Below are 25,300 nucleotides of genomic sequence, written 5' to 3' on the forward strand. Positions count from 1 at the left end.
TGTGTGTGTGTGTGTGTGTGTGTGTGTGTGTGTGTGTGTATGTGTGTATTTCTTTGTAAACTTTGAATTCTAGAGCCTCCTGAAGATGCCATTCAGACCGCACCAGTCTCACCCTGGGGCTTGCTGTTACTCACTCCTCTTGGTGCCTATGTGCATTTGAGAAAAATCAAACAGTAAAGAAGGGTAGAAATCCCTCAGCACCTCAGACCTCAGTCCCAGTCCCCAGAGGAAACTACTGCCAGCAGTGTTTATGTATTCTTCCGGAACTTTGTCTTGCATATACATAAACTTCTCAGTCTGTAAATCCCTGGAAAGGGTGAGTCAGAAACCAATAGAAACTCCGTACATACCCTGTGTCAGGCATGCGGCATGTTGTGTCCTGTGTCTGTTGCTCTGTGCGTGGGCTTGGGGTCCCTCTGTGTCCCCACGGGTCAGTGCTGTTCACAGACTGACCTCTGAGTTCCTTCTGCAGATGCTCAGGTTCCCCAGTGGCCCAGCATGTAACTTTTCGGTGTGTGGGGCTGGATACGTGAGTCTTTTTCTCCTTTAATTTATTTTATTTTATTTTATTTATTTGACAGAGAGAGAGAAAGATCACAAGTAGGCAGAGAGGCAGGCAGAGAGAGGAGGAAGCAGGCTCACCGCTGAGCAGAGAGCCTGATGCGGGGCTTGATCCCAGAACCCTGAGATCATGACCTAAGCCAAAGGCAGAGGCTTAACCCACTGAGCCACCCAGGCGCCCCTCTTTTTCTCCTTTAAATGTTCGTTTTCTTCTGTGAGTATTCACTGTCGTCATAAAAATAGACAAAGGTGGGCGCCTGGGTGGCTCGGTCACGAGAGCATGATCTCAGGGTTGTGAGTTCAAGCCCCACACTGGACACAGAGCTTACTTAAAAAAAATGATTAATTAACAATGGTAATTAACATGAATGAGTTTTTTAAAAAGATTTATTTATTTGAGAGAGAGGCCACAAGTGAGAGGGACAGAGGGAGAAGGAGAGAGAATATCAAGCTGACTCCCCACTGAGTGCAGAGCCCGAAATGGGGCTTGATCTCATCACCCGGAGATCACGAACCGAGCCGAAGCCAAGAGTCAGATGCTCAACTGACTGTACCACCCAGACCCCCCAGCATGGATGCATTTTTAAAAGGCGGACTGTTGGGCGCCTGGGTGGCTCAGTGGGTTAAGCCGCTGCCTTCAGCTCAGGTCATGATCCCAGGGTCCTGGGATCGAGTCCCGCATCGGGCTCTCTGCTCAGCAGGGAGCCTGCTTCCATCTCTCTCTCTCTCTCTCTGCCTGCCTCTCTACTTGTGATCTCTCGCTCTGTCAAATAAATAAATAAAATCTTTAAAAAAAAAAATTTTAAAAAAAAAAGGTGGACTATTTAAATGTGTATGTATTTTAGAAGATTTATTTATTAGGGGCCCCTGGGTGCCTCAGTTGGTTAAGTGTCTGCCTTCGGCTCAGGTCATGATCTCCGGGTCCTGGGATCGAGCCCCATGTTGGGCTCGCACTTCTTCCTTTCCCCCTTGCTTGTGCTCTCTCTTGCTCTCTCTCTCTCAATCTTTAAAAAAATAAAAAAATATTTATTTATTTATTTGAGAGAGAGAGAGAGTGGGTGGGAGGGGCAGAGCGAGAGGGAGAGAGAATCTCAAGCAGACTCCCTCACTGAGCGTGGAGCCTGATCTAGGGCTCAATCTCATGACTCTGAGATCACGACCTCCGTTGAAATCAAGAGTCAGATGCTCAACCAACGATGTCACCCAGTGGCCCCTAAATGTACACAGGTTTTTTTTAGATTTTATTTATTTATTTGACAGAGACACAGCGAGAGAGGAAACACAAGCAGGGGCAGAGAGAGAAGGAGAAGCAGGCTCCCGCTGAGCAGAGAGCCCGATGTGGGGCTCAATCCCAGAACCCTGGGACCATGACCTGAGTCGAAGGCAGGTGCCTAACGACTGAGCCACCCAGGCGCCCCTAAATGTATACAGTTTTAAAAAACGAATCCGTCCCCACCCCTGATTCACTTACCAGATTTAGTCACTGTGAACAGTGTGGTACATGGACTCTGTTCTGTGGGTTGGGAGAAGTACACACACACACACACACACACACACTTCTACGTGGGAAAATATAAAGAAAATGACAAATGGCCTGTAATCATTTTAAATAGATAATAACCCCTTTGGAAAAGCAGACAGACAAACACACACGGACGGTGTGAAGAGAATTCTATAGTTTTACTGTACTGCTCTATACTAGGACAACATGATGTGCAATAAAACGTTGGTCTCCCTAACCCTCCCTGTTGTGCCCTGTCCTTAAGGTAATCACTGTTAACTGTTCTCCTTCCAGAAAATTTGTAATGCCAATAGAAACTCTGTGTGTATGTGTGTGTGTGTGTGTGTGTGTGTGTGTGTGTGTGTGTGTGTGTGTCGTTTTAATGCATGTGAAACCTTGTTAAGCACATTGTTCTTTTTTCCTTTAAGTTTTACACATCGTGGATTGTTCTCATCAGCTCAGATAGCTCTGCTTCCTTCTTTTGGATGGATGATTGGCTGTCATTTAAGGGGGTGCCAGTGAATGCTGCTCTGATTATTTAATTGGATTCCATTGATGGACATTGAGGCTGTTCCTTAATTTTTTAATATTCCAGATAATGCTGTGGTGAATGTCATTATTCCCTCAGTACTTCTGAAGGATGAAAAGAAAGGGACTTTAAATAAAAATAGCTTCACTGGAGTATAATTGATACACACAAAACTGTATGTAGTATGTAGTTAATGCAAAGAGTCAACGTTATGAGTTTGGACATAATGCATACACCCCTGAAACCATCGCCACAATTGGGGTACTAGACAGGGGCACCTGGGTGGCTCAGTCAAGTGTCTGGCTTCAGCTCAGGTCATGACCCCACATTGGGTCCATGCTTAGTGGGGAGTCGCCTTCTGCCTGCCCCCGCCCCTGGCTTGTGCTCTCTCTCTCTCAAATAAATAAATAAAATCCCTTTTTTAAAAAAAGGTAATAGACGTATCCAATACCTCCAAAAGTTTTCTTGTGTCCCCTTCCCCTTTTCTGTGATAAGAATATAATACACTCTCTTTTTTTTTTTTTTTAAGATTTTATTTATTTATTTGTCAGAGAGAGAGGGAGAGAGAGCAAGCACAGGCAGACAGAATGGCAGGCAGAGGCAGAGGGAGAAGCAGGCTCCCTGCTGAGCAAGGAGCCCGATGTGGGACTCGATCCCAGGACACTGGGATCATGACCTGAGCCGAAGGCAGCTGCCCAACCAACTGAGCCACCCAGGCGTCCCTATAATACACTCTCTTAAGAGGACATTTTTAAGTGACTAATACAGTGTTGTTGCCTGTAGGCGCTGTGTTGTGCAGCAGATCTCTAGAGCTTATTTTGCTTAACCCAGACTTTATGCCCATTGACCCTCTCCCCAGCACCCCTCTGCCAGCCCCTGGCAACCGCCATTGTGTCGTCTCCTTCGGTGGGTTTGGCTGTTATAGATATCTTGTTATGAATGGACTGGTTTATTTCATTTAGAATAATGTCCTTCAGGTTCATCCATGTTGCAAGTTTCAAAGATTTCCTTTTATAAGGCTGAATAATGTAGATCTGTTCCATATTTTCTTTATCTGTTCATCTGTTGGTGGACATTTGGGTTGTTTCCATATCTTGGCTCTTGTGAATGATGCTGCAGGAAACATGGGAGTGCAGAAATCTCTCCAAGAAAATGATTTTAATGAAAGAAGGGGAACTTTAGGGGCACCTGGGTGCCTCTGTCAGTTAAGCGTCCAACTCTTGGTTTTGGCTCAGGTCATGTCGTGAGATCCAGCCCCGCATTGGGCTCCACAATCAGTGTGGAGTCTGCTTGAGATTCTCTCTCTCGTTCTCCCTCTGCTCTTTCCCCTGTTTGCATGTGCGTGCGTGCTCTCTCTCTCTCTCTAAATAAAATCTTCAAGAGGAAAAAAAAGGGGAATTTAAAAAAACTATTCATATAAATGTTATCATTTATTAAGACAACAACCATTGGAGGGGTTTAGTAATTTATACTTTCACACATAGCGTACGAGTGAGTGCCTTTTCCAAATATCTTTGTCAAAATTGGTTATTATTAACTGTAACATTTTTGTGGGGGGAAGCATCTTGTTATGGACAGTAATTGAATAGAACTTTGTCAGTGCCTTCATGGGAATCTGGAGTTAGTGATTAATGAGGACTTCACTTAGAAAACTGGGAAGCTTGACCTTGGTGTGGAGGTGGCCCAGGCAAGTTGCAGGCCTGGCAGGTGTCCCTCAGAAAGCGGGGTTGGCCCCTGAACAGGTGTTGGGTGAGCCTGCAGTGGGGGGCCGGGGAGGCATCAGTGAGGCTGCCTCTAGCTTCAGGGATGCTGAGCTCCGGAGCTACTCATACCCACCTGCTGAGCAGCCCAGTACAAAAGGCGTGAAACAGGGTCCTCCCTTTTACATAGCCAGAGAAAGTGAGCCCTTAACACCCTCCCCTTATGATGAGCATTATGAAAGTCGTTTAATTTTGAAAGGCTAGCACTTCTTGGTAGAACTACTCTCAGAGCTAAAGTCATTTTTTTTCACTTCTCTGTTTTGACTTAAATGATCTTATTTATTTTAGGATTTTATTTATTTGACAGAGAGAGACACAGTGAGAGAGGGAACACAAGCAGGGGGAGTAGGAGAGGGAGAAGCAGGCTTCCCGAGAGCAGGAGCCCAATGCAGGGCTTGATCCCAGGACCCTGGGATCATGACCTGAGCCAAAAGCAGACACTTAATGACCGAGCCACCCAGGCGCCCCTGCTTTGTACTTTTTAAAATACAGTAACTTTTTTGTTTATGTCTCTTCATTGTCACACTAAATCATTATCATTAATTTTGAGGTTAATGTAAATTTTACCCCAGGAAATTAATTTTGATTACGTTCTTTTTGGGGGAGCATCCTTTCCAGTTACTTAGTGGCACTTATTTTATCATATTGCTTTTCTAGAATATACTCTTCCTTTATAAACAGGGAGTGGAGTGCTTTCTTGCTCACTTTTTCTTAAAACAAAACAACAATACACCAATGCCCTGACAGAAGGCACTGACATACTTGTCACGTATGAGTTTTGATCGAGAGTTATATTTTCAAATTAAAATGAGAAACTGTAAGGCTGGGTAGGAGACATTCGGCCGTATTTACCAGTTTAACCATCCTGAGTTGTTTTTTTTTTTTTTTTTTTTTAAGATTTTATTTATTTATTTGACAGACACGAGTAGGCAGAGAGGCAGGCAGAGAGGCAGGCAGAGAGAGAGGAGGAAGCAGGCTCCCCGCCGAGCAGAGAGCCCGATGCGGGGCTCGATCCCAGGACCCTGGGATCATGACCTGAGCGGAAGGCAGAGGCTTTAACCCACTGAGCCACCCAGGCGCCCCCCATCCTGAGTTTTGATCCAGATGTGGGAGAAGCTGAAATTTCCCTGTGTGGCTGGAGGATGTCAGAGGCGTAAAGTTCGACTGATTGGTGAAAGCCAGTCTACAGAGTGTCTCCAGTCTCCAGTCTCCAGCTTTCCCTGGGTCATTGTGCTGCGGGAGCGCATAGTGGGCAGTCCAGAAACGGGACATTGTTCCCTCAGGGTTCTTTAAGCACCTCGATGTACATGGCACCCTGCCAGGAAAATTACACAGTCCGCAGAGATAGAGTGACCTCGAGATTATTTAAAAATCTGTATTGGGGGCGCCTGGGTGGCTCAGTGGGTTAAAGCCTCTGCCTTTGGCTCAGGTAATGATCTCAGGGTCCTGGGATCGAGCCCCGCATCGGGCTCTCTGCTTAGCGGGGAGCCTGCTTCCTCCTCTCTCTCTGCCTGCCTCTTTGCCTACTTGTGATCTCTGTTGGTCAAATAAATAAATAAAATCTTAAAAAAAAAATCTGTACTGGAGGTTTTTTCCTCAGTATACTAAGATCTCTCACTCAGTTCTTGAAGTTTACACATAGCTAGTTACGTGTAGGCGAGAGAGGCCATGATGTTTGTGTCCCCCGTGTGGGCAGGAGGTGGGTTCTCTTGTTCTTGCTGTTCAGGTGTGTTTGAGCTTCGCTAGCCATCCTTGGCCCCACCCTCCCCCTCCTCCCCGCTTCCGCTGGCAGATCAATGAGAGAGTTAGGATAACCTGTGGAACCAGTTCTTCCTAAATAGGGAGATGGTTCCATGGAATACTAATGCTTAGGATGGTCTTATTTTACAAGCTTATCTGGCTTAAGGTGCTCATTAGAAACCTAGAATCCCAGTGATAAATGGGATTTTAGAATCCTTTCCATTTTCCACCAAATTCAGAAGTGTCTTTGGGGTACCTGGCTGGGTCAGTTGGTGAAGCATGTGACTCTTGACCTTGGCATTGTAGGTTTGAGCCCCACGTTGGGTATAGAGGTTGCTTATAATTTTTTTTTTAAGATTTTATTTATTTTAGAGAGAGAATGCAAGTGTGGGGAGGAACAGGGTGAGTGTGGAGCCGGGCTGAGCCTAGAGCCCGACATGGGGCTTGATTCCCACAACCCTGAGATCCTGACCTGAAATCAAGAGTCAGACCCTTAACCAACTGAGCTACCCAGGCGCCCCTAAAACCTGAGGGAAGGAAGGAAGGAAGAAAGGAAGAAAGAAAAAGAAAGAAATGTCTTATTAGATCTTTGTTTGCCTCATGGTCATTTCGTTTATTTACCCTTGTAGTGACGACCTCACCACCCTTGAAGGCAACTTATTCCATTCCCTGCAGCTGTGGTCCTTGGAAAGCTCTCCTTCTGGTCGTCCGAAGCCTGCCTATGGTGGAACAGTGTGGAACTTACACATTATCTGTCACAAAACTACTTTAAATGAGTATTTCTTTTCATTAGATGGAAATCACCCAGGACAGGGATCATGTTTGACTGACTAAACTTCTTTCCTTCTACTGTGTTGAACTGGGCACTCCGTAACATTTAGAGAATAAATTCCCACTCAGTTTCTTGTGATTTGAAGATTAACTGAAAGTGGGGCTAAATATTTTTTGTCTGTGTTTGAATTAGAAACGGTGTAAATGGGCCTTTTGTGGAGTAGATACTGTTGCGTTTAGGGGTTTTCCCCGTTGGTTAAAATGAAAGTATCCCCTAGTGGTTTGGGACCACAAATACACTTCGATCATTCATACATAGCAAACGATCCGTTAGGTAAGAAGAAATCTGTTTTCCTTTTAATTTGTGGTCCTCATCCTTCTGAAAGAGCAGCACAAGCTGTGAACTTTCTAGACTGATCATTTTGGCTGTTGTCTTCAAGAAGCTGAGGAGGTTACCCTTGGAAAAAAAAAGTCTGGGAAATTTTAAGAAAAAATCAGAAGGTGAGCTCCTAAGGTGTACCCAACAGGGTACCCGGGAAGACTTGACCCCACTGGGAGTGTGCAGATTCGTGTGCAGAACTCCCTAGAATTTTAAAGTCCAGGGTTTTTGTTTGTTTTTTGTTTTTTGTTTTTTTTTTTTTTTTTGGTGGTTGTGGTTTTGTTTTTGTTTTTGCAGTATTTCACAGTACGCAAGCCAAACAACACTACAAATCATTCCCTACCAGATGGCCCAGGTTTTGACATGAAGGGCCCGAAAAGGATCCTGGTTGCTAAACCCTAGTTTGTGCCTGAGGACACTGAGGCTGGAAAGCACCAGTCCCTTTCTGAAGGAACACAGCTGCCCCCAGGCAGAGCCTGAGTCTAGAACTCAAGTTTTCTGACTCTCAGTCTAAAAATAAAACATTAGGAGAGGCAGAGACTGTTGATTGCTTACTTGGCCATGTTTTAAATGTTCTACCAAGTGGGGGTTGGGAATTAGGCATTTTGTTTTCCTTCCTCAAAATCATTTTTGATTTCCTGACGCTTCCAGTTTCCTGCGACTCCTGTAGCCTCTCTAAACCAGGATCCTTCAGGACCGTGTTCCTGTGAGGCTGCCCGCATGCCTGCCCACCAAGCCCGCAGGGGGGCCTTGTCCCTCCCCAGCACTTGGCAGGCACTTGGTAGCCGTTTCTGTTAGCGCTGTCCTCCTGGCCTCCTGCAGCGCCACCACTGTCCGAGGAGACCCCGCGAGATCCGTCCTCATGCGGCCACCGCAGCTGCCTGCAGCCCGCCCCTGGGGTCGCCAGCAGTCAACACCAGTTTAGCTGATTTCCTCCCATTTCCCCTTCTTTCCCTCCTAACTGAAGCTCCTCCCAGCTGCACCTGCTGCCTTCGGTGTCTTCTGTCCTCCGCTAGTGCTAGTCATCCACTCTGCCTGCCGCTGAGTAGCCAGCCTGGGGGGCTTTTCCTTTCCTCCTGCCCACTGATTGCCCAGCCTCTCAGGCTTCCGCCCTTGCCGGCCTCCTCCCTCCCTCCTTCCCAGTGCGCTGGAGCCTGTCCCTTCCCTGCGCCGCCCCTCGGCCGCCCAGCCCTTCCACAGCTGCAGGGTGTACGGGCTGCTCCCCGCATCCAGTCTCGTCTCTCCGCCAGTCCGTCGTTGGCTCGGTTGCCAGATGACTCTTCTTCAGACGCAGCTTTTTTGACGTCCGTCTTTCCTTGGTCCCTCTCAGCAACACTGAAGTAGCTCCTCATTCCCCTCGGGAAGTCCAAACTTCTTCGCTCCCCATTCGGAGCCCGCTGCGGCCAAGGGCCTGCGTTCCGCCGTTGCTTCTCCCCTTCCTCCGGCGGCTGCAGCCTGTGTAGTTTGCAGAGTGCTTCCTGGGGAAGCCTCGTTCCTCCTGGGCTCTGCAGGTCTTCAGCTCCTTCGTGGAGCCTCGTCTGCCAGTCATTCCCTTCAGGTCTTTGCAGACGGTCCCTGGCTCACTTGTTCAGCTGACTCTTGATTCACTAAGCAAACATTACAAAGGACATGCCGCTTTGCTCCTGTGAGGAACGGATTATGGATTATGGGGGGGTAAGAAGGTCAAGTCTCTGTGGCCAGGAAGCTCGCCCATGGCATCTGGATTCTGCATCTTTCTGTGTTTGTGTCTACTGGATTGCAAGCATAAAGGCAGAGGCCAGGCCTTACATATTAACATTTAAAAAAATTTTTTTTAAAGATTTTATTTATTTATTTGACAGAGAGAAAGATCACAGGTAGGCAGAGAGGCAGGCAGAGAGAGAGGGGGAAGCAGGCTCCCTGCTGAGCAGAGAGCCTGATGCGGGGCTTGATCCCAGGACCCCGAGATCATGACCTGAGCCGAAAGCAGAGGCTTAACCCACTGAGCCACCCAGGTGCCCCTTACATTTAAAATTTTTTAAAAAGTCATTAGCACCTGTCCACCGAGCAAGTGTTCTGCACAGACATGTAATAAACTCTGGGAAAGCTGCTACTCTGTCTCCATTAAGACTTGTCTTCTTAGAATTTCTTATTTTATGTAACTCTTCTGGCATTTTTAAAAAAAATTAAATTCTGTATATTTAGCCTAGCATCAGTTGTAACATTAAAATTAAGGTAGAAACAAACCTATGGGGGCTCCTGGGTGGTTCAGTTGTTAAGTGTCTGCCTTCAAGCTCAGGTCATGATCTTAGGGTCCTAGGATCTAGCCCCACATCAGGCTCTCTGCTCAGGGGAAGCCTGCTTCTCCCTCTCCTACTTCCCCTGCTTGTATTCCCTCTCTCACTGTGTCTCTCTCTGTCAAATAAATAAATCTTTAAAAAAATTTTTTTAAGGTAGAAACCTATGAACATAAAGTCATTAGCAAAGTTACAAGACGTAATTAGATAAGGTTATTTAAGATAGTGATTTCTCATTAGACTGGGCTTGCCCGTATTAACTTTTCTGCTTTTCTTTTCTTTTTTTTTTTCTTTTCCTTCCCTGCAGTCTTCATGAAGAAATCAGTGACTTTTATGAATACATGTCTCCAAGACCGGAGGAGGAAAAGATGAGGATGGAGGTGGTGAACAGGATCGAGAGTGTGATTAAGGAGCTCTGGCCCAGCGCGGACGTGAGTACCGCCTCTCTGGGTAGCTGAGTGCCGAGGGCCATGTCCCTGTCCACAGGATGGACAGGGTCTGAGGAGTCCTCACACACAGGTCTATGTGCGTTGGAACGCTTACGGTCCAATTAAATTTTAAAGGCAAACAGTTTCATCTAGCCGTTGGAATTTGGGGCATCCTGATTTTTTGCAGTGAATTGGATGACTTAGTTAAAACTATTTCTCTGTGCTGAATAGCAATACTAAAGGTAAACTCTATTCAGGAATCATTAGTATACAGAGAAGAAAGACCAATCAGGCCTTCTTGTAGTAGTGTGTTATTGGATCTGATGTATGAAAATCCCACTACTGTTTTGTTCCAACCTGCCGGTATAAATGTTATGTGATTATTTATAGCTAACGAAAATGTCAAGTAGGAGTTTCTCATGTCATTAGAAGTGCATTTTCTTGGGCGAATGCAGGCATAAGTCTGTTTTCCTCTCTTGATATTGCTCTTTCCTTCTTTCTGGCCCTTCCTTGTCTCCCTGTGCAGACCCACCCAGTGAACAGAACTTTGGCCCAGGATTTCCTCTTTGCTTATTTGTGGTTCTTGTTGAAACTAAGTGAATACCTTTTTAGGGCTTTTTTTTTTTTTTTTTTTTCTATTGAGGGTCTGTTGTACAGTTTTGTGCATTCAAAGAAGTTAGAATGCATTACTCTGTGTTAAATGGCTTTTCTTTAGACTTTGTCATGGGATGGTGATGGGGGAGCCAGGGAAGTTTCCTTTGTCCAGTTGGCAAAACAGAAGAGCTTCGAATAAAATACTGTAGGTGAAGGGAATGGGGTGGGGGAGGGCACTGATATTTTATTGAGCAGCTGCTGTGAGGTCACATGGATTCTTCTGTGTGATCCCAGTCCATGGTTCTCAGTGGTGGCTGAGTTTGCCACCCAGGGGTTCCTTGGCAATGTCGGAGACATTTTTCCTTATCATTGCCTGGTAAGGTGCTCTCAGCATACGGTGGGTAGAGGCCAAGGGTGTTCCTAAACGCTACGATGCCCCTCCCAGATGGCTGTCTGTTCCGAACGTCAGTCGTGCTGAGGCTGAGAAGCCGGGATTTGGATTAATCCTCCTTCTTTGGAGGTTGGGGGTTTTATCCATCTTTTTGTTCCCAGAGGAGAGACCCATAGCTGTGATTCCATTCCCAGGTCCAGCTCACCTCTGGGCTGAGCGTTCACCCTTTCGTGCAGTTCCTTGCCCACCCTGAGCCTTGCACCGTGCCCCCGGCTGGGGTACGATGTGTCAGCACAATGTTAGGATGACACCACCTGCTGTTCCCCGGGGAGCTGGCCTCCCGCCGGAGTAGTCTGACCCTAAATAACTCAGGGGCCTTGAGAAGATTCTCTCTTAGGAAACCCAAATTCCGCCTTTGTTGAACAGACCTCTGGCTTATAAGGGAACACAAATGACTTGAATATTACTTTTGAAAGTTTTCTGTTTCACTCTGCATTTGATATTTTAACCTTACAAGTTTAAAGTATATTCCTAATGTCTGCGTAGGAGGAAGCATCCCTGCTTCTGGAAAGCATGGTGTTACTTTAAAAAAAAAAAAAAAAAAAAAAAAGCTCTTGTAGTACTAAAAAATACCAACAGAGGGTAGCAGAACCTTGACATTTCTCCATTGCATGGCGGCTTTCATTGGGTCCATACCTTAATGCAATAATTTTTTCTATTTCAGGTCCAGATATTTGGAAGTTTTAAAACTGGCCTGTATTTACCTACTAGGTTAGTACATTTGTGAAGCTTTCAGGGGATTGTGCATTTTTTTAGATTTTGGCTCTTGATGGTGGAAGAGTAGAAGCAGAAAGAGATTTATGAAATGAAAATTCACTTTATCAGTATTTTATTCGAATTACCTTGAGGGTAGAGTGTCACTTGAGGTGACCCTCTCAGACTGATACCTGTGTCGTCTGGGATGGAGGTGGAAGGGCGTAGGTAGCAGTGGGTTCGGCTAACCGTTCCAGCAGGTAACGGCCTGCCTGCAGAGAACTGTTCGCCTCCATAACTCAACCCACTCACTCAGACGTCACTGTCATATTATGGCAAATCACGTGATCATACAGTACAGCCGTGTACCCCCCACCCCCCGAAGGCCAGCTCTGTCATCTGTTCTTAAGAGCTCAGACTATTAGCTGCTGTTCTAACCTCTGGACCCGGAGCTTCAGGCTCCAGACTCTTCTCTGAAGAAGGCCCCTTGTTAACGTCAGTCTTCTTACATGAGGCCAGTCACGGCCCCCTACCTGGGGCAGGGCAGGGCCTTTTTGGGGATGATAAGGCTTCCCTGGGGGGCAAAAACATGTTTTCTATCAACTGAAATTTCACCCTGTGTTTGTTTTTGCTTTTATTGTGGAAAGAACACTTCATGTGACATTTACTCTCAGAACACAGTTTTGGGCGCACAGTACAGTACGATTTTAACTCTAGGCATCCATCATGTTTTTGATTTTTGAGCTGGATTTGATCTACTTTTCCCAAACTTAAAATGTGTTGATGTGGAGAGATCCTAGCAATTTCTGTTCTGCCCGTTGCTCTCGTAGGCCTGCAAAAGCCGTAAAATATCCATCTTGGAGTTCATGAATAGTTTTCCTTATTTAGATTCTGAGTGTCAGCAAAACCCTGAGTCACTCTGAAAATTTTAATTGAATTTTCCGAATGTGTAGTACATTCCCATAGTTCAGATTGAAAAGGCACAGCAATAATTACCATGAAAAGCACGGATCCCACCTGTGTCCCCTGCTCCTTGGAGGAGCCCCTGGTACCAGTTTCTCACACATCCTTCCATGAACGTTCTATACATAAAAAAGGAAATGGTGTGTGTTTTCTTCCTTTTTCATCCAAATGATGGCATCCCACATACACTGTTTGCAACTTAACTTTTCACACTTAATTACCTGAATCAGAGTCAGTTCATCTCATGAACATGGGCACGTCTCAGGTTTTCTAGTCCCAGAAGCCTTTATGAACAGGAAATGTTCACTGGTGTTTTTCGAGGATTTACTTCTTTCAAAACCCCCCGTTTCCTGAGGCCTGACTTCTGTAGAATGACCAGCAGGAGAAGGTTGTTAAGGTCACCAGCCTCCCCAAAGCAGCCACCACCAACACATTTGGTCTTCATTGGGCAGTGTGAGAAATAGGTTTTCACTGCACTAATTTGAAGTCTGGAAGCCTGAGCATGAGTGAAAACGAGTACAGTTTCTTCTTCAAACAACTTTTGTGTGTATGTTCTATGCTCAGTGACATTGATCTCGTGGTGTTTGGGAAGTGGGAGAACCTTCCCCTCTGGACCCTGGAAGAAGCTCTTCGGAAACATAAAGTTGCTGATGAGGATTCGGTGAAAGTTCTAGACAAAGCAACTGTAAGTTCTTCCAACATTTCATCTAAAAATTTCCGGTTACTAATGCATGAAACTTGCAAAATTAAAATTTAATTTTGGTAAGCAGAGTTGGCGTCTCAGTAAATGATTCTCTTCTTTCATTAATGATCATAATCCTTGTATATAAATTTTGTTTGTGAAATAAATGAACTCGTTGTGGTTATATAGTTCTTTAAAAAATAATACTCAATTTTATTACACATAATACCACTGTAGAGTTCTTACATATAAAAAGTATAATTAAAAATATGGCTCTCGGGTGGTTGGGTTATGGACACTGGGGAGGGTATGCGCTATGGTGAGTGCTATGAAGTGTGTAAACCTGGCGATTCACACACCTGTACACCTGGGGCTAATAATACGTTATATGTTAATAAAAAATAAATAAATAGAATACTAGAAAACTAGAGACAAAAAAGATATGGCTCTCTATTAAACAGTTTATAGTTACACAGAAGGTCTTGCTTTTCTCTCTTACTTTGTGTCCTTGAAAAATTGTATATGTAGTTGACCTTGACCAGCGTGGGGGTTCCCTACACAGTTGAAAATCCACATGTGACCTTGGATGCCCTAAAAACTACTATGAGCTCTCTGTTGACTAGGAGGGTTACTGATAACATAAACAGTTGGTTAGCACATATTTTGTTATATGTATCATAGACTATGTTCTTAGAATAAAGCAAGCTAGAGGCAGGAAAATGTTAGGAAAATCATAGGGACAGTACATTTACAGTATTGCATAAAATTGTGTAAAAGTGCAACCACACAGTTGAATCTTGTGTTGTTCAGGGGTCAACTGTGAAGGAAATTTTATAGATGAGGAACTTGATATTTTAACTATATCTAGATTGGCCATTCATCTCAGAAATAAATGTATCTATTTTAGAAGTTTGGAGTTTTGTATGTTAGCTTTTCTTAGAACAAAAACAACTCATACTATTTCTTACCAAAAGCTATCAATTTGGAAACCCAGTTCTGCACACAGATTTTGCTGGCCTGAGTTTTCTAATATATGGTGCAAATAGAGCCTTTAAAAAAAAAAGAAAACTTATATAAGTAATCTCTGTACCCAGCATGGGGCTCAAATTCACAACCCTGAGATCAAGAGTCACATACTCTTGGGGTGCCTGGGTGGCTCAGTGGGTTAAAGCCTCTGTCTTCTGCTCAGATCATGATCTCCGGGTCCTGGGATCAAACCCTGCATCGGGCTCTCTGCTCAGCAGGGAGCCTGCTTCCCCTCCTCCTCTCTCTGCCTGCCTCTCTGCCTGCTTGTCATCTCTGTCTGTCAAATGAATAAATAAAATCTTAAAAAAAAAAAAAAAGAGTCACATACTCTTTTGACTGAGCCAGCCAGGCACCTCAGAGCTTTTTTTTTTTTTTTTTTTTTTAATTAAGTTCAATTTAGTTAACATATAGTGTATTATTAATTTTGGAGGTAGAGTTCAGTGATTGATCAGTTGCATATAATACCCAGGGCTCGTTGCATCACATGCTCTCCTCAATGCCCACCACCCGGTTACCAACCCCCCTCACCTCTCTTCCAGCAACCCTCAGTTTATTTCCTATGGTTAAGAGTCTCTTGGGGTGCCTGGGTGGCTCAGTGGGTTAAAGCCTCTGCCTTCGGCTCAGGTCATGATCCCAGGGTCCTGGGATCGAGTCCTGCATCGGGCTCTCTGCTCAGCAGTAAGCCTGCTTCCCCCCGCCCCCTCTCTCTCTGCCTGCCTCTCTGCCTACTTGTGATCTCTGTCTGACAAATAAATAAAATCTTAAAAAAAAAAAGTCTCCTATGGTTTGCCTTTTTAAAAATTTTTTAAGAATTTTTTTATTTTTTTAAATTTTAAAAAATTTTTTTTATTTTTAAATTTTATTTTTTATAAACATATAATATATTTTTATCCCCAGGGGTACAGGTCTGTGAATCGCCAGGTTTACACACTTCACAGCACTCACCATAGCACATACCCTCCCCAATGTCCATAATCCTACCCCCCCAACCCCCCTCCCCCCATCAACCTTTTTAAAGAATTTTTAATATCTCATATAAATCATTCAATCATTTTTTAAATTTGAGACTAATTCTATGTCTTAACTTCTCTTGGTAGGTTGTTTTATAGGCTAGTTGCAAAATTGACCAATAAAATACCAGTGGATTATTGTGCTTAACCTAATCTAACAGCTTACTCATTAGGAACATTTTGCTGGTGGGCCTGACATTCATAAGTCTTGGTGTTATACTGAGTTGGAAACTGTTATCCAAAGCACAGAATATTGAGGAAGGTTTTTGTTACCTGATTTCAAAATCCTCAGCCAATAGAAATGATAGAGGACACTGTGTGCTGCTAAATGCTGAATACGTAAAGTACCCACAGGCCAAGTGAACCGTGGCATGCAGTGTTCGGGACCCTCGAGGGTTTTTGTGTCCTCATGAGGAGGCTGAGACCTCAAGTCTAGTAACCTTTCCATCCCCCGACTGTGTTGTTTAATTTGGTTCATGAATTTTAATTTTGCCTTTCTTCTCTTTCTAGGTACCTATTATTAAATTAACAGATTCTTTTACTGAAGTGAAAGTTGATATCAGCTTTAATGTACAGAATGGCGTGAGAGCAGCTGACCTCATCAAAGATTTTACCAAGGTCAGAGAATTCGTACTGTTGATTCAGTGAAACTCTTGAGAAATGGAGTTTTGTTTGGAGGTTCTGTTGCGGTAGTGTTCTGATACGCCTTGCTAAACCATCTTTATGTGCGTATTGCTGACCAGTGTTGCTTTTCTGTGCAGTGGCCTTACTCTCCTTGAATCTGCTTGTAATAATCAGTCATTTATAATGTGACTTCAAGTCCAGGGTTTGGAAACCTTCTGAGGAACTTCTCTGCTCTCGATTCTTCCTTTTAGGGGAGATAAGGGCTGAAATGCTGAATAATCCCTCTTGTCTGCTTTTAATCTCTTAAGAGTTTAGATAAGGAACATCCTGAGCCCCCAGGTCTCCTGTAAGGGAGTTCCTGCAGGTTTCCCTGCTTTGTCTTGAGGTGATTTCATGTCTATTTTCATTTGTCCCACATTCTTCCAAGACATGAAGAATTTGTCAACATCTTCAGAACATTCTCATGCGTACACATGTCAGCCTGTTTCTCAAGAAACGTTAACTGCTTCACATAGAATATCTTTTCTGTACACTCAAAATACTTCTATGGACTCTACAGATTCACCTTTTTTGTTTCTTTATAAGAAAAAATGTAACTACCTTATCGTGTTATAAACATTATATTCTTGTATAAGTGTGTAGAGTATAGGAAAGCAGAGAAAGGAAAAGATTATCCGTAATCCCACTCCTTTGGAGGTGTTGGGTGTGTGGACATTTTCTTTTTCCCAGAAAAGAAACCTTTTTTTTTTCAATTGAGAATAATATGTGTGATAGAAAATTTTACCAGTATCAAAGGAAAATGGAAAATGAGTCACTTTATACCTTAGGTTTAGATCAGTTTCATGGGATTTGCCATCATCAGCCTTTCTTTTTGGCTTGTTTATCCTGTTGAAATTTTTGTTTTTCCAAGAAATTTTTCAAGTTTCTGTGAACTCTTGTTATCTTTTTCTACCCACCCCTCTCTCCTCCAGCAACCCGCACTTTGTTTCTGATGATTATCCTCTTGAAATTTTTAACAAAATGGCATGCTATATACACACCCTCTCATACTTTTTAGAGGTTTTCATGCCAGCACAGACCGGTTTCCTCCACAGTAGTCCTTTGTCAGGGTATGTCCTGCTTTGTGTCACTGCCCCTGCCCCGGGGCTCTGCACAATCATCCGGAAACCCTGGTCTGCTTGCCGGAGCGCCACCTGAGGAAAGTGCTTCCTTCCATTCCCACTAGTGTTGTGTTTTACGCGTTCAGAATTGTCCTGTACCGTTTCTGTTAACCTGTTTACAAGTCAGTAGCATATGGTAATAGACAATAATATGGTGAGAAATAAATAGATATGCAGTGTAGTAATAAATATGGTAATAAACGAGTGTCCTCAAATATATGCTCGTGTGTCTGTCCCATAGTGAGTGCTTGATGCTGTTATTTACGTCTGCCTGTTTTAGATCTTTAGATGTGAGGAGAAAATCCTTAATTACTCACAGCTTATTTTTTTTCTAGCTTGCTCTTAAAATAGAAAATTAAGTGGATTGGATATCTCCACTAAAGATTTTAATGTAAGGGCCAGTTTACGCTCCTGATAATGCTGTAGCACAATTACTGAAAAAGGAATTCACTGAAAATATAATTTTCTTTTTCAGAAATACCCTGTATTACCATACTTGGTTTTAGTACTGAAACAATTCTTATTACAGAGGGACCTTAATGAAGTATTTACAGGTGGAATCGGTTCATATAGTCTCTTTTTAATGGCAGTCAGTTTCCTTCAGGTAAGTTGTTTGATTATACCACGCCTAGTGCACACCAAAATAAAATAGATCAATTTGGAATCATTTTGGGGGAAAATGGAAATCAAGTTCTAATTGGAATGCTTCCCTTTATTACTTATGACTTTTCCCTCTAAACTGGGTACCTTTTTATAATTTAACAAATAAGTATTTTTAAATCCCAGGAATGAATTTTTTTGTTTTTAATCTCATACGTTCAAGTAGTTTTGAGAATCCTCACTCAGATTTTAACATGTGTGGGTATGGCGTGGTTTCCATAAGTGTAAGTAGTAGTATAAATGTGAAAATCAAGAATCACTTCTAAGCCTCGAATCTTAGAAGTTCAGCTGGAATTGAGATGGGCTATCTGGGTGGAATGAGTTTTGAAGTCTTAACATCGTCTGTGACTGTGTGTATGGGGCACAGTGTTTCCAATTGCCCGACTCTGCTCGTGAGTCAGAATGGCTTCCCTGATGGGCTGGGCCCTGTCAGCCCCGTCAGCACCCTTGGGCAGCTGTAAAATTCAGCCTTGAATCTTATAAACAGATTGTCGCCCCCCAGTTGTGTACCCGTGGGCTTTCGTGTTGTCTGTACCAGCAGTTTATGGCCGCCGTGCCTCCATTTCCCTGTCAGCTGCTATCTTCGCCAAAATTAGGATAGTTCTGTTTTGTGAAGTTACGATGTCACTTATTCTCCCTACCTTGATAATTTAGAGAAAAGCCAATGTAATTTCTTTTTTTTTTTTTTTTCCTGGTTTTAGTTACATCCCAGGGAAGATGCTTGCATCCCCAATACAAACTATGGTGTTCTCTTAATAGAATTTTTTGAATTATATGGACGACACTTCAATTATTTAAAGACTGGCATCCGGATAAAGGATGGTGGTTCATATGTGGCCAAAGATGAAGTACAGAAAAATATGCTCGATGGCTACAGGCCGTCGATGCTTTATATTGAAGATCCTTTACAACCAGGTATTGAAATTAGGTAAATTTGTGGGCATTCAAAGAAAGGGCATTGTCAGTATTGAACTTCAAGCTCTCTTTAGAGGCGGGGCCCCTGGCCAGCTCAGTCATTGGAGCATGCGACTCTTGATCTTGGGGTCGTGAGTTCGAGCCCCAGATTGGGTGTAGAGATTACTTAAATAAATCTTTCAAAGAGAAACCTCTTTAGATGAAAAATGAAAGATTAACTTCTGATTTACTCATTCTTTTTCATTAAAATCCTCTGTATGAAAACACACATGCACGCGTGCACACACCAGAAAAACATGCCTCATACTCCCAGTGTGTTGGGAGTAGGATCCGTCTGACCCTGAGAGGCCAGGGAGTATAGGTATAGGTATTAGCCGCTGGGGCGGGGCGGGGCGGGGATTGTGTGCATCTCCAGACTGAAGGCCGGTTTTTTTGCTTTGTTGTGTCCTCATTGCCCCCGATTCCAGCCAATTGTCACCCAAGGCTTTCAGTGAGGTTTCTGAAGCCCTCAGAGGCAGTGAGCCTGGTAAATACGTTAGAAATGATGAGCAAAAGGGCTCAAGGAGACCATTTGTTTGCCTTTTGGGCCCCTTCTTTCATCTTCTAATTTTACATGGTCTCCCTGTGCCTTTCCCAGCTTCCCATTGGCTTGAAAGGGACCAGGAGATCCCTTCCCTGCTTACGTGGGGCTATGTTTGTTTGCTTGTACCCTAGTTTTTCTGGGCAATATTTTTTCTCACCATAACTGTAAAAATATTTAGATTCTACGTTATCAGACTTCAGTGGAGATGCCTTTAGTCATTTGCTTAATGTGCTAACTTTGAAAATGGATAAGGAAAGGGAGTTGAGAGAGAGGGTAGTTGCCCAGGGGCTCTTTTCTGGCTGATTTGTCGTATTATAAGCATTAATAGTTCTGCGTATTTATTCATTGAGGAGATGTTTGTCAGGGGGCTACTCGACCCAAACGGCACAAAGATTTTCAGCAAGATGGCCCTTGCTTAAAATTTCTTGCCAGAGATATTTGGATAGCTAATAGAAACAAAAGATTCGGATGTCTCGTCTTATACCTTGGTTTCACTCTTAGAAGAGCGCAGGGGGTTAATTCCTTTTGTTTGCATGACTATGTGGGATACTCCCTGTTGGACCGGAGTGCATTTAGGCAAGTTCTATGCCATAACATACATACTGTATGATACACACGTTCAGAGACTGGGGAGTTGTGGGGACGGCTGCCCGCCCAGCTTCTTTGTGCAACTGTAGCAGGAAAGCAATTGCCCGTGCTCTTCTGGAACAGGGCCCAGGAGCATTTAGTTCTTCCTAAGTAATGGTCATGCTTACTATCTTCTATATGCATTTCTTTTAAAGGTAATGATGTTGGAAGGAGTTCATATGGGGCCATGCAGGTGAAACAGGCCTTTGATTATGCCTATGTTGTTTTGAGTCACGCTGTCTCACCAATAGCCAAGTACTACCCCAACAACGAAACGGAGAGGTAAAGGCTTAACTAAAGTCAGCCCATTGGGTCAGAATTGATTGTGGCTTCTTATCTCCAAATTAATGATCCTCTCTTCTCTTTTTTCTTTGAACATGTGCAGCATACTAGGTAGAATAATTAGAGTGACCGACGAAGTTGCCACGTACAGAGATTGGATCTCAAAGCAGTGGGGCTTGCAGAACAGGCCCGAGCCTTCGTGCAATGGTAAGAGCTTTTCGTTGATTGATTGACCGAGCATTAGTGGCTTTTCTGTGTTGTGTGTGTTTAATGGGAAGAAACGTTTTCCAATCTTTTGCCACTCTTTCAGGAAATGGTGTTACCTTGATAGTAGATACTCAGCAGTTAGATAAATGTAATAATAATCTATCTGAAGAAAATGAAGCCCTTGGAAAATGTAGAAGTAAAACTTCGGAATCTCTTAGTAAACACTCTTCAAACTCTTCATCAGGTCCAGTGTCTTCCTCTTCTGCCACACAGTCCAGCTCTAGTGATGTCGTAAGTATGAGGACATGGCTTTTCTGAACCTAGACACTTGGGAGTTCTGTTGTGGGGGTGACTCTGTCTAGAGGGCTAAGCCTATCTCCTTCTTTTATTTGCTACTGGGAAATTTTAATAACTTCACTGATTGTACACGTCCCCCACTCTGGATGGAAATTTTTAAGCATATGGCAAGAGTGAAAGAATTTTAGCAAGTGTCCGTGTATATCACCATTAGATTCTGCCATTAACATGTGCCTTGCTTATCGCCAAGCTAGCCGTTCATTCATCCCTCTGTCCACTAATTCATCTTATTCTTCGATATGATTCAAAGTAAATTACAGACACTTCCCACAAAGTACTACTGCGTACTCCTCATGACCAGAGTTCAGTATTTGTGTATTTTTTATTTTGATATAAAATCGACGCACAAGGAAATTTAATTGTACTTAACCACCCTATACACGTGTGTAACCCCAACTATAACAAGATACAGACCGTTACCGTCCTCCCATAGAAGTCCTTCATGATGCTTTCCAGTCAGTCCCGCATCCACCCCAGAGGTAACTGCTGCTAGGATTTTCTGATACCCCGGGTTGGTTTCACCTGTTCCAGAATTTCACGAGCGGAATGATTACAGCATATACTCTTTTGCGTAAGGCTTCTTCCACTCAGTAATGTTTTTGAGCTTCTTTTTTTTTTTTCTCTAAAGATTTTATTTATTTATTTGTCAGAGAGAGAGAAAGAGAGAGAGTGAACACAGGCAGACAGAGTGGCAGCAGAGGCAGAGGGATAAGCAGGCTCTCTGCCCAACAAAGAACCCGATGTGGGACTCAATCCCAGGATGCTGGGATCGTAACCGGAGCCGAAGGCAGCCGCTTAACCAACTGAGCCACCCAGGTGTCCCTGTTTTTGAGCTTCTTGATGGAAGTTTCAAAAATTGAGATATAATTCACATAAAGTTCGCTGTTTTTAAAATGTGTAGTTCGGTGGTTTTTAGTGTATTTCAGTGTATTCACCACCGTCTAAGTCCGGGACATGGCCGACATCCAGAGAGAAACCCGGTAGCAGCCCCTGACGATTCCACCTTCCCCGCGGCCCCCGGCAGCCGTGCCTCTACTGTCTGACTCCAGCCCTGACTGAATTTTTAGGATCAGTTATACCTACAGTTTTTCTCATCAGGGTTAATTTTGAGTCTACTTAATTGAAATATAAAATGGGTTTACCCATTACTTGAATTTTGACTTTATTAGTGTATGATGTAAAGAGTAATCTAAATATGGAAGGACGTGATTTTATGCTGTTGTTGATGACACGTGTCCTGGTGGAGTCAGGAATCCTCACGTGGCAGTCTCCTGTGTGCCTCTGGTTCCCAGAGCAGAGCTGTGCAGGACGCCGCTGAGCAGGAGGTCCTAGACGCAGCAGGGTGGGGATAGAGACGGCCTCAGGAGGGAGCCTTAGGGCCCAGGAGTGTGTGTCGCTGGGTAGAGCGTGGAGGGGAAGGGTCGATCTGGGGGGAGAAGTAGCACAGTCCAGGCCCAGGCAGTCCAGAAACAGGTGGGGTGCAGCCCATGGTCTCCAGGAAGGCCTTCACGGGGCCGGGGGGGGCGGTTGGAGGCCTCACTGATGGGTTATCGCAGACTCGCCGTAATTGAGACTTCAGAACCAATCATTTTGGTTTTGGTTGAGTCAGGCAGGACCCAGGGCCTTGTCTTTGCCACGTTCTTTCCACGGTACCGTGGTTCATTTCCTGTAAATAGTTGTGCAAATAAACTTGGACCTCTGTGAGCCCCTTCACGGTCAGTTAGCGAGGTTGGGCATGGGCAAGAGATTTAGCAACGAACAGAGACCCTCTGATAAAGTAACCGACTTTGAATGTTTGGAGGGGAATTTGTGGAAGAAGGAAACCTTAAGCAGCTAATTTTATAAATTCCTCAGGGGGCTTCCTTTAACTCCCAGATGTTTAAATTTAGTCCCGAGAGTACCTAGCCAGTGTTGCTTATCCTCCTGAATATTGAATTTCTAAATTATTAATATGTCCCATTATAACTCGTATGACTCGTATGACTTGTGTTAGGATTCCGACGCGACGCCGTGCAAAACCCCAAAACAGCTGCTCTGCCGTCCGTCCACGGGGAACCGAGTAGGGTCGCAAGATGTGTCCTTGGAGTCCTCTCAGGCAGTTGGGAAAATGCAGAGCACCCAAACCACTACCACCTCCAACAGCACCAACAAATCTCAGGTGTGTGGAATGTGCGGTTTTGATCGTTAGTATTCAGTACAAAATATTTAGAACTTCTTACACGTGAATTTCTGTATGTTACATGGAAGATAGACATATATATATACACATCATGGGTTTGAAGAAAACTCTATGTTTAAAGGACAAACCTGGTTTTTCTAAGAAGTTCCACAGCACAGTGCTTCTAGTAATAGGATGTCCTGAAGATCGTCATGAAACACCATTGTAATGTGAACCTCTGATGGAAGTTCAGTGACTTGTCCTTGTAAGGTGTCTCCGCCAACCCACCTTATTGCAGATTCAGCATTTAAAAAAATTGCATTGAGTCATAAAAAGATTGACTTGTACTTGAAGTGAGCTCCTGTGAAGCTTGTGCATGACCTCTCGGCAATGTCGTGCATATCTGGGAGTAACAGATCCTTTTTTATATTTTAACACTCAGTACCTAGTTGCTTGTGTTGAAATGATCAGGCATTAGTCAGCCATGGTCATTCAGTGCCTGTCAGCTTTGACTTAAAAAGGCCACAGAAAATACTCTATTTTCAGTTTTGTAGTTGCCTAAAATTTTGTTGATCATGAAGAACGAATCAACATGAGGAGAGGAGCTATCTCATACTGGGCTCTGACCCTCAGTGCCCTGGGGCCCCTGCAGAAGGCCTCTAGGCAGTAGAGACGGGTTCTTAATGTTCATCACTTCCTGTGTGACCCGACTCAGAATCCAGTGTACCTCTGCAGCCCTCATCATGTGCACCAAACCCAGATCCATTTAGAAATGGCAGTTAAAGTGACAGCAGGGAAGGGGCTGCTAGGCGTGATGACCACTGATGGGGCAGTGCACCTGTGTGTCTAAGGGCTTCTTCCAGTAATGCCATTTATTAGGTGCTGCATTGGTGGGTAGGTTCCTTGAGAAAAGTGCTAACATTCCATGCCCTCTGTGAGGAAGTCAAGGCAGTATTCCAGTATTTTCAGTAAGTGTTAGAGCGCGAGAGCGTGAACCCCTGTAGCATCGTTTTCTGCTAGATAAGTCAGCATATTCCTCATGTTGAAAGCGCCCCAAGTCAGGTCTTAGCGACGGTCTGTTGAATCCACAAGACTGATGTCTCTTTGACCACTTTGTTTCTCTGCAGCATGGATCAGCAAGGCTCTTTCGTTCTTCCAGCAAAGGCTTCCAAGGTACAACTCAAACAAGCCATGGTTCCTTGATGACAAACAAACAGCATCAAGGCAAATCAAATAATCAGTATTACCATGGCAAAAAGAGGAAACACAAGAGGGATGCCCCCCTCTCAGACCTTTGTAGATAGTCGGCGTTGTACGATGGACTGTCTTCTGTGTGCAATGATCTCATGCTCAGGACAGTTGGATAGGGACTCCTGGCATTCGGGAGCCTTACACTGTTCAGACTCTGATTTAGCAACTGCGTTTTTTCCCAGCTCGCCACGGAATGGATCATGAAGACTGACAACTGCAAAAACAAAAAGCAAGCAAAAAAGGGGGAAAAAAAAGGCTGCTCATTTGATAAGTCATATGCTACAACAGGGTCATTTTAAGATTTAAAGCTTGAATGTAAAATAAATCTATTTCTCATTGGCTTTATGCAGAGTTATAGGGAATAGTATTCAGTGTGAGTAGGGTGATAGAAACAAAAACCGATTTCAGAGGATGGGGTGGGGAAAGGAAACAAAAGTATCTCATAGGAAGTCCAGATTCCAAAGGGGAAAGTGATCTGTGCATGTTTTCTTTTTTTTTTTAATATTTTTGCATATATTTACCATTTTATTGTGTGTATATATAGATGACCATATAGGAAATTGATATTTGTAATAGTGGATTTGTTAATACTTTTTACATAACATTACTGTTTAAATTGTAAACAGATTTTTCTCAGGATTAGTTTGAAAAATAATCTGACTTGTCATCTTAACATCCATATATAGGGAAGTGATTAGTTCTATTACTCAATTTGTTTTCCTCAGCATTGAAATGACTTACTAGAACCCTTGTGACCTGCTGCAAAAATTTTTCCTCTCTAAAGAAAAGGTTTATGGTGGCAAATGACGTTTTATTTTGTAAAAAAAAAAAAAAAAAAAAAAAAAAATGTACTATGTACTTTTGTGTAAACACTGAAAAATCTCTAGTCATCTCTAAGAATTACCTTGCAACTGTTTTTCTATAGTGCTGTCGTCTTGGGCAATGGGCAATTACATGACTTTGTGTTTGTTTCCTTTGCAGTCTTTTTTGTTTTCTTTTGTTTTTCTTCCTAATAGGAAAAAAAAAAAAAAAAAGGCCACCCACGTCCGGTCCCGTTGCTGTGGCAGTGACTCCCCGAGTTCCACAGACTTTGCATGCTAGCTCCTCTAACC

General features: G+C 43.6%; 1 protein-coding gene across 1 annotated transcript in view; it reads left to right on the forward strand.

Moving 5' to 3' along the window:
- The window catches only part of LOC111157411 (poly(A) RNA polymerase D5, non-canonical), a 67,621-nt gene extending 42,586 nt beyond the window's left edge, over positions 1 to 25,035 (forward strand). Inside the window, exons 2-12 of the mRNA XM_022518792.1 lie at positions 9,825 to 9,948; positions 11,655 to 11,701; positions 13,211 to 13,331; positions 15,875 to 15,982; positions 17,624 to 17,752; positions 18,510 to 18,723; positions 20,089 to 20,215; positions 20,319 to 20,422; positions 20,526 to 20,713; positions 22,773 to 22,937; positions 24,065 to 25,035. Coding sequence (XP_022374500.1) covers positions 9,825 to 9,948; positions 11,655 to 11,701; positions 13,211 to 13,331; positions 15,875 to 15,982; positions 17,624 to 17,752; positions 18,510 to 18,723; positions 20,089 to 20,215; positions 20,319 to 20,422; positions 20,526 to 20,713; positions 22,773 to 22,937; positions 24,065 to 24,241 — 1,504 coding nt within the window. The 3' untranslated portion in view covers positions 24,242 to 25,035. The remainder of the gene's footprint in view (positions 1 to 9,824; positions 9,949 to 11,654; positions 11,702 to 13,210; positions 13,332 to 15,874; positions 15,983 to 17,623; positions 17,753 to 18,509; positions 18,724 to 20,088; positions 20,216 to 20,318; positions 20,423 to 20,525; positions 20,714 to 22,772; positions 22,938 to 24,064) is intronic.
- The last annotated feature ends 265 nt before the right edge of the window (positions 25,036 to 25,300 follow it).

Source organism: Enhydra lutris, unplaced genomic scaffold (genome assembly GCF_002288905.1).
Source record: "Enhydra lutris kenyoni isolate GAN:26980312 unplaced genomic scaffold, ASM228890v2 scaffoldscaffold54, whole genome shotgun sequence".
In the NCBI taxonomy this organism is placed as follows: domain Eukaryota; kingdom Metazoa; phylum Chordata; class Mammalia; order Carnivora; family Mustelidae; genus Enhydra; species Enhydra lutris.